The sequence below is a fragment of the Pygoscelis adeliae genome, unplaced genomic scaffold, assembly GCF_000699105.1.
Source record: "Pygoscelis adeliae isolate BGI_AS28 unplaced genomic scaffold, ASM69910v1 Scaffold38, whole genome shotgun sequence".
Taxonomy (NCBI): domain Eukaryota; kingdom Metazoa; phylum Chordata; class Aves; order Sphenisciformes; family Spheniscidae; genus Pygoscelis; species Pygoscelis adeliae.
This window is the reverse complement of record NW_008825614.1, coordinates 14,644,466-14,653,863: the sequence shown is the minus strand read 5'-3', so window position 1 is coordinate 14,653,863 and position 9,398 is coordinate 14,644,466. Positions and strand designations below refer to the sequence as shown.

At 37.4% G+C, this 9,398-nt stretch overlaps 1 protein-coding gene across 1 annotated transcript in view; it reads right to left on the bottom strand.

Moving 5' to 3' along the window:
- The window catches only part of KDM7A (lysine (K)-specific demethylase 7A), a gene marked incomplete at its 5' end in the record, with an annotated part of 38,571 nt that overhangs the window by 10,248 nt on the left and 18,925 nt on the right, over positions 1–9,398 (bottom strand). The window contains 4 exons of the mRNA XM_009333044.1: positions 2,225–2,379; positions 2,842–2,966; positions 4,460–4,669; positions 5,549–5,638. Of these exons, the coding sequence (XP_009331319.1) occupies positions 2,225–2,379; positions 2,842–2,966; positions 4,460–4,669; positions 5,549–5,638 (580 nt within the window). The remainder of the gene's footprint in view (positions 1–2,224; positions 2,380–2,841; positions 2,967–4,459; positions 4,670–5,548; positions 5,639–9,398) is intronic.

Sequence of the window (9,398 nt, the reverse complement as noted above, 5' to 3'; positions counted from 1 at the left end):
AAGGGGGGGGGGAAGGGGAGCAATCCTAATTGCTCCCCCGCTCCGCTTTCTACATTCCCCTGCAAAAGATGACTGTAGTTTTCTCACCCTTCTCTTTCACATACAGGTTTCAGATACATTTACTGATCTTCACAACAACAAATCATATATTATTAGGACCCCTCATCTCTTCATAAATGAATGTGATTTGTAACTGAACTTCAAAAAAAATCAGTCTAAATATACAAGTTGCGGTTTGCTTTTTTTTTGTTTGTTGTTTTTGTGAATTACCTTGGTAATTACTATTATTACTTTAAAATGAAACCGTCTACCCTCAGATAAAGTTATGGCTCTGCATGCTTCCAGACACTGAGAGGAATACTCCAGAAATCAGGTGAATGAAAGCAGTCGTTATCTGTAAGATCAGGTTAAGCTACTGTGAATTCAAAAAAGTATCTTAAATCACCTTCCCCTCAACCACACAAAGTATCTTGCTCTGTTAAGCACAGCACTTGATCTTTGTCTCTCTGATAACACTGGGGCACCATTTAGAACCAGGATCTCGGCATGACACACAAAGCTATATAGACCTTGATCTGTTTAAAGGCATCTCTCTGTGGACATTGCCTCTTGGCCTAAATCCCAGTAAGAACAGTGGAAGGTGGCAGCTGTTACAGAAACAGGTAGTTCATTTTCTGGAATTCTCTGCAAAAGAATATCCTCTCTCTCTCTCTCTCTCTCTCTCTCTGTAGACCTCCAGTTAAGGCAAAATAATCAAATGTAGGTGCTCTTTAACGGGGAAGTTTGAAGACTCTCACTATTCAATTAAAAATATTAGCAATAGTCTCAAGTACTCAATTTCTGGAAGAACAATCTCAACATTCACTTCTGGTTCTAAGTAAATTTCTTACATTTAGATACACAGTGCCATATTAATTCTGTATCAAATAAGAGCAACAATTTTGAAGAAAATCTACCATTTCTCTGTATGATTTAATCTTTGATTCAAATGTAAAACTTAGTTTAATTTACTCAGTTTAATTTTGAAAGTGGAAAAACACCACATATACCTAAGCCTTCACTCAACAAGCCATTTGCCTTGTTGGTTCACGAGTACCCAAGAGGGACCTCTTTCCCGTGCAAATTTTTTAATACTGTTCTCTGTGAAATTTGGAAGCACAGTCAACAGGGATTACAAATTGCTTTGTTAATGAAAATAATTAAATATTTTACCCAGGCTGACAATGGACTCAAGCGTTGTTATGGATTGTTGTGCAGGAAACTAAGGGAACTGTAAGTCTCTAGAGGAGTCTTGTTATCTTTTAAGTGTTGACCTCAGTTTCCTAATACATACCCTCTGAGCCCTTGTAAGCTCTACTGTGAAAGGATGTGACTTTTATAATTAAACAGAGCACTGAACAGCTATGTCAAGGACCAATTCGTCACTGCGCACAGACGGTGCTATTAAAAATAGGCACTGAAAACAGGCATTCAATATTGATACTTTACTAATACACTGTGTGATCAGCACTGCTGAACACTTGGCAGGAAGGCTTGAGGCTACAGAAAGACTAAAAAAAGATTAAATCCTAGTGAAGGATGGTTTAAAGTATTGGAAAGTGGGGTTAAAGTGTTTTACAGATAATCTAAAGTCTTCCCCGGCCTTGCAGATTACTGTGAAGGTTGGAAGTATAAGATTTTATTAACGCTAAATTATGTTTGATGCACTTGTATGGAATAAATCTATTCATTAGCAAAACATACAAATTGTATGATCAAGCATGTAATCACCAAATGGAACAGAAAAGTGAAATATAAGACAGGTTTAAAATTAGCTGCATGTTCTGGTCTTTTATTCTCTACAGTGAATGATGCAATGAACTTTTCTCACTGAAGTATATTTTGGTCAAGAAAAATCAGCATTCTTACATTATGAAACAGACCAAAAGGAACAAATACTCATCTAGAACACCAATTAACCTTCCACTCTAAAAAATGCTGTACATAGTATTCGGGATGGCACTAACATAAAAAGGTGAGTTTTACTTTTCAACTCTATCCTGTTAGCTTCTTCAGTAGACAGAATATTTGGCAAATGTTTTGCTGTAACTTCTAATATTACTTCTCTGATCTATCAGTTTATCCTCTTTATACTTGGGTAAAATTTCAGTCAGACTTCACAACAGTTAGACCCTCTTCAAGATCATCAAAATGTTCAACAGGTAGGCCTTAGAGACAAGCTTACTGTTCAGTGGTTTCTGGGCATCTGCATTCCCTTCTCCTTCAAATCCTGAGGGCTGGTCTTCTACCTTAACAGTCTTTTTCGACCTTGTCCTGTCATCTTCATCTTCACTATCTGCTGTGTAAAGACTTCGATCTGTAAATGGGCGTCTCTCATCTCTGTCTCACAAGAAAAAAAAAGTCACGTTATTCTTACAAACCTGAAGCAATCATTTTCCTTTTTTACAACACCCTCTCAAGATACAACAGTAACATTCTCTTATGCTCATCTTTTCATTCCGAACTGTATGTATTCCCATTTTACTCCCTGTACAACTGTCATTTCCATAAAGATACAAAGTTTTGAAGCATTCCCTTCAGTACAAACCCAACTGAGCAACTGAATGAAATGCTGTAGCAAAGGAACATGCAAAGAATCTCCTCCTCTTCACTCCATAACCGTGGCTCCACTAGGGGACAGCAGACACAACAGACAACACATTCCTTCTATATTCCTAACATGAATCTTACTGGTAAAAGGGAATTTACAGCTCCACAAACAGAAAAGGAATGTTATTAATAATTAGCATGCTCCGGACCATAATGACTAGGAACAAGCGATCCACAATCAACACTTTGTACCTAATTATTCTTCCATTTGACAGTAGAAGGCGAAGGTCATTGTCTTTTGTTCGCCATTCAGGTACTGTAGAAGATGGCTGAAAGGGCTTGTTAAATCTCCCGTTCAATTTTGAACTTGCGGTATCCTAAAGAAGTAAAAGCAATGTTGCTTATTATTTATTTCTGTAAATTCAACTGTTTTTTCTGCACTCCACAAAAGCTTAAACTCAGCACCAGGATGGTTACCTTCCTGATAACCAACTGAAGAAAGCTCAGACAAAACACGTTTGGATGTAAAAAACAGCAGACTGCATCTTCTTCCTTGAATCACCTATACTCTCCTGAAGAATCTGAAACAACTACAACTTCACCGTAACACTCCTTTTATGTTTCCTTTGGAGAATTATCACTGTATTCAAAACAAAGAAATACCGATAGAGACAGGCAAGCCAAAAGCTGGGCTTGGAACTGATAAGGCAACTCCTGGACTGGGTATCTGGTCCCTGGAATTAGTATCCCAGAACTGATTGATAGGACAGCAAAACATCAATAATGGAAAGCAACCTGCCATAAGCAGAACCTCCTTAACTCAAAGCAATTTACATTTGACATATACTCTGAAGCAATCGGCGATACACTTATGTGCCAAACCAGGAACATGTAAAACAGTATTTTTTTTTTTTTTTACAAGTCAATACTGATAGTGAACAATGCATTTCTACATTAAATGACAACGACTAATACTCCTAAACAGTTGTTTGTAGCAATGAACTCCACAGGTTAAATATTTGTGGTAAATTTTAAGTTCAGCTTCCTGTCTTTGGGAGCTAAATGAATGTCTCTTGTTCATGCCTTATGAAGATCAATATAAGGACCCAAACCAGTATTTCTCCACTATGACAGTCCATCCTGTCCCAACTAAATTTGTCAGCATTTCTTATTCTCAGAAAGCTACTTATTTCCTTTCATAAAGCTACTTATTTCCATTTTCTCACTCCTCCCATTTCTGTTGCTGTTTTTTGAAATAAGGTCATCAAACCTGAAAAAAAGGATTTTTCAAGAGACAACATTTTGCTCATTCTCTCCATGATACCTTTATAATACAACCACAAAGTCCACAGCCCCATAACGGAGACCAAAGGCAGCCCTAGGCTTACTGGTAGGGAGGCACAGTCATACAGAAAATAGGAACATGACCAAAAAGCAAGGCTAATCAAATTACAGTAACTGAACTATAAGAAACAGCTATCTAAAAACACATAGAGAAGCAGTCTGGCTCAGAGCCTCACCAAATCAAGGCTTTGCAAGCTCCCTTTTCTTCACAGAACTGATTCAAAGTAGCACTTGATAGCTACAGCAGTCCTAACTCAAAAACTATACTTGAAGCAGGTAGCCGATTCAGGGCACTTTCTGAACCAGAAGGTTGAAGGAACCTCCAACAAAAAAATTATCAAGGAAGAGAGAAATTCCTATCAGGAAAACTCAAAAGAAAGAAACCAAAAACAAATCTACCCATGTCTTATATGACAAAGAGTAGCAGCCTCTTTGTATTCTTACGCATGTTAAAAGCTTTTCCCTTTCAAGAGAGATTAGAAATCTACTCTGGTTTTGTTTTTCTTGCACATAACTTAATACTTGCCTCCTCCCACGGTGACATCTCCAGCCTTTTCAGTACCTCCCTGGTGTGGAGTTCCAGGATGTCCAGATTAGAAGGAGTTTTGGTAGCATGGTCTCGCAGTTTCCTCACCCTTCGTCTGGAGTGGTGAGGGGAAGTTGTTTCATGCGAAGACCGTGAAGTTGTACACACACCAAGAATTCCCTGAGTTTTAACTAGTTTGCTGTTTTCCTCCTTTAATTAAAAACACATATTTCAGAATAGTCTCAGAGGAATAAATCCACATATTTAAGTGCTGCTTCTTATTCATCTAATTAAATGTAAATTACATAAATAAAATTGTTAGACCTTTTAGAGAAATACTACATATTTCCTATGGATCTGATGTACAAAGCTTAGTTCTACTGCACCTCTTTCCCATTTGGTGCTTTTAAACTCTCCCCATAATAGCAGTGCTTAACACCAAAAGTTACCACCAAAACATAAGGTTTTATTCATGAAGGCAGCATAGCGCAGACATGTATTGTACCCAACAGATCACATTTCTCTTCAGTTCTCAAAACTGTTCTCTCCGCATGCAAATGTCAGAATTTTTCAAGAATCGATATTCATTAAGGAATAAAAGAGCAAAACACTGGTATAGAAGGGGAAAAAAGAAAGAAAAAAAACCACTGACTATATAACAAATAGGGACAAAACATAAGAAAAAGAGCAAAAAGGACGACAACTGGACCAGAACTAACAAACAAGAGGGTAGGAGAATGGAATATGCACAGAAATTCAAATTAAAATCTTTAACAACATATTCACAGTAATTATTATAAGTAGTTATAAGTGAGAACATTTTAGAAATAGTGACCTACAAATAATTTCACCATTAAAAATCTTTAAAAAAAAATAAATACATAAAACACCATTGCTATACATTTTCTTTATCTGAAATACCCATAGCTTAGTATTCCCAACAGTTTTCCTCTTGATCTTCTGTTATGAAATGAATGTTAAATAAATTAAAAGGTGAATATGATCAATCAGAAGCATAACTACTATGGAATTCCTGATTCAAAGATTTTTTTTTTCTGCAGGCTTATGTAGCATTGCCTCTGTTCTTACCTCTACAGAACGAATCACTTTTGAGAGCTCTTTTATGAGATGCCCAGGCCTAATGTTGTCTGGAATTTCAAAGGCATGTTCTGTTACAAGCTGTACGCGAAGGGGGAAGAAAAGATACTTAATGCATTTTCTCAGATAAAAGAGGAAGTAGTACGAAATAAACAAATCTACAGGGAAAAAAAATTAAAAGGAAAAAGCCAGATTAATTTCTTTAATAATGACTGCAAACTGCCAGGACAGCTACACACACGCTCTGAAGCTTTCATTCCAAGCTTTAGAAAGCAGCAGATATCACTCAATGTCTGATGCGCAGGGTACATAAGGGAGCCTCGAGTTTGGCCATCCCACTGCTTCTCTTAGAATCTCTACAAATCCTAAGAAGGGGTAATAAAAAGCCATACTGACAACCACTTTTTTCTCCCCCCCCCTCAGTACAGTAGTCAGCTTCTTTTTTTCCCTTTAGCATGGTCAGTACAGAGCCACACTTAAGAAACTCGTTAGAGTAATGACCTTCAAAACAGCTAAAGACTAAGGGAGTTTCGCTGTGGCAAAAATTTAATCTAAAGAGCAAATCAAGAACAATAATGAGTAACCAACATGCAGATTTTTTTAGCCATCTGCCTCACATTTGACTTTTAAAGATTATCTTCTTAGCTTATTTAAAATCTGTTAGGTTGGAGAAAGCAATTTAAAAAAATCATTTGCTATAAAAAAAAATAGGACGCCATAACAGTTTATATTCCCTTTAATCCTCTGAAACAGTATCAGAGACAGGTTTTCTATTTATTTATTACCAATCTGAGTAAGTCCAAACACTCTACAGTTAGATCTAGTAAAAAATATGTTTAATATTTTGTTATGTACAGTTTAAATTTGCCCCAAGACACTTTTAGTTAAAATTAAACAGACAAAACAGCACTTCACACATAGAGCAGAATGACTGACAGGAATTCTGCTAGCCTCTTAATCGACTATTTAAATGGAAAAATATCCGACAAACACTTTCAGCTACCCACATTTCAAAAATGAGATTCAGCAGCAAAATTATTGCTAGGAGCAATTTGATGTTGTATGTGCATTTCATTGAACCTGGCTTCCTCTCAGTCATTAAAACGAATGCTTCTCCCCCCCCCTCCCAACAAAAACCCAACCATGGATGTGTAACCATGGTATAACAATTCTTTTCAGTGCCATTAATTCTACAGGAAAGATTAAATTGGCTGCTATTATTTACCATTGTTCATTCTTTGAACACATCACCTCTACGCATTCACACTTGGGAACACGGCACCTCTGTCACTGAACTGTATAATTTTTCCAGCAAGTTACCGGTCATCTTAGGACCATTCGTCCTTTCTACCTAAGAACTTCACTCTCCCAAAACCCTTCCTGTCCATGAAGACCTTCAAGAGGAAGTGACTGATGCAATCCTCCAAAACACTGACTTCAAAGCTTCTCTGGTTTAAAAATACTGAAAAGCCTTCCTAATGCAAACATAGTTTATATCAGAAGTACGTTATTTTGCCAGTATGATTTATAGTAAATCTTTGAGCAAAGTTAAGTTCCACTGGCAAGCTCACTTGTTTGCCACTACAAAAGGTACCTATTTAAGCCAAAGCTTTCTCAATTAAGCTGTGGCAGAGTAAGAGAAAATATCCGTCCAAGCAACTTAAATATGCAAACAAATTTAAATGGGTATGTAACCTAACAGTCTGACAGAAGGAAAGGATGGGCAGAAAATACGAATACCTACAGATGCCACGTCTGAAAAATTATTATCGTTATTTAATAACTTGTTTTTAAGTTGTCTCTGCATACTGCCTCTTGGAGAAGGAACAAGCAGCCTTTGGGACTGAGGAATTATCTTGTACTGGGGAGAACAGTAGCAACAAAATGGCCTAAGTATGTCAGACGTAAATTGCAGGTAAAGAAAATAATGAAAAAAAACTATGATTCATTCAAGAGCTTCAAGAAATCGTTTTGTAAATGTCGGAAATATACAGAGGAAAGAAACTTGTCTTAAATCAAGACATAGAGAAAAAAAAAAGTCCTGGCTGGCAAATGAATCCACCCATATTTGGAAACTAGCATCACAATGAAGTATATCAATACTTAAAAGACACACACAAAAAAATAAAATAAAAATAATAAACCCCACATCTCTCCCTCCTTACAAAAAAACCTGATCTTTTTTTCTTTTACAACAGCTTTTTTTTTTTTTTTTTTTTAAACACACAGGACAGTTGCCCAAAATAATCTTACTGGTACATGAATCAAACATCTGAAAAACTGAATCTGAGACCTGTTGCTCATGCAAGCTGGAAGGAAGCCAGAGCTCAGACGACTGGATAGGTCATCATTTTTATTGTGTGTATCAACTAGCCTGCAGACTGATGATCTGCACCGAAGTAATCAGAGGATACACATACTGATAAAAGCCTTGCACAAACTGAATTCAAATCAAGATATGAAAAACAAAATAATTTTAGTAGCACTCAATCTCTATTCTCAGCATCTCGTAATTTTTGGCAGTTTTTAAATATTGCAGAAATGAAGATACTGCTACCCTGCTAAAGGTGAGTTTGAAATTCTCTGAAAGCAATTCACTAAGGTAATTCACATAAGTCTTGAAAAGACATACTCCATGATACAAATGTGAAACCTCATGAGTAGGCTTCTCATTTGTGGAGTATTCATTTGTCATTTCTTTTTCAGAATCTGTCTGAAATCCCCAGCATGAGCAGATCATATAGCAAAGTACAAAGCTCCTCCTGTCTTCAGCTGCATACAACTACAATCCTATCACACACATGGCCTGCTGCAAAGAAAAGATCAGCTCACTTACGAAACAGTAGCTAGAAAAGAAGGATGCAAGGTACAAAACATGATAGCTGGTGGACAGCAGACAACATTGTGACTAGATCACTGATCCTGTGCAGTTTCCTCACGACTGAAGTGTCTGTTCAGCCAATGCTTTGGGAATACTCGCGGGTCTCATTAATAAGCATTCAGAATGCAGCACATGCAATTAATTTTTTTCCACAGAAAAGCAGGAAACATATTGCATTCTAGATGAAGTATTAATCAAACTTCTTAATGAGCTACTAGACAGTACACAAATGCTACAGTACTATGCTACAGCAATCCAGAAAAGAGGAATTCCAATCCAATTTTAAATTAAAATAAGGATTTATACAGGCTATGTTTGATCACAGTTATCAGCAGTCTGATTACTTGGCTTGCTTATTATCCATGCCACGGATGCAGAGATAACTTGGATTCACACATGGTTTAACAGCTTAGGCACAACATCCTGTAAATACTGCTACACTGCTTACTAGCTAGCTTTGATCCAGATTGGCATAGACAAAGAAACACTAGAGAACCAACTCAGGTGTTACAGAGGGCCAGCAAAGGTCCACCTGAAATCAGTAATGCTACACAGGCTGGAACCCAGCCGATTCCACACAAAGTAACCACCTCTGCATTTGCACCTCGTGTTCAGTTCCACAAAGCTCATTATGTCGGATGCAGCATTGTGCAAGTATCATACCTGTTGTATAGTAAGTTCTCTTACGAGGAGAACTTGCAGGCAGGAAGACTAAACAGATCTCCAAGAGCCAGTTCAGGTCAGCATGGACGGCAACAAACTAGAATTAATAAGCTCAGTCAGAACCAAACTGCCTGTCAGTGAACAGCACTTCCCAGAAGCACAGGTTCCAAGAGGGCTTAGTAGCTCAGGCACATGAAAAAACACATGGAGTTAGGCCAGATCCAGTGCTGTGCCAAAACAAATAAGCTTTCCTGGAGAGCAGAGCACCAGCAAAGCCAGCATAGACAACACATTAAT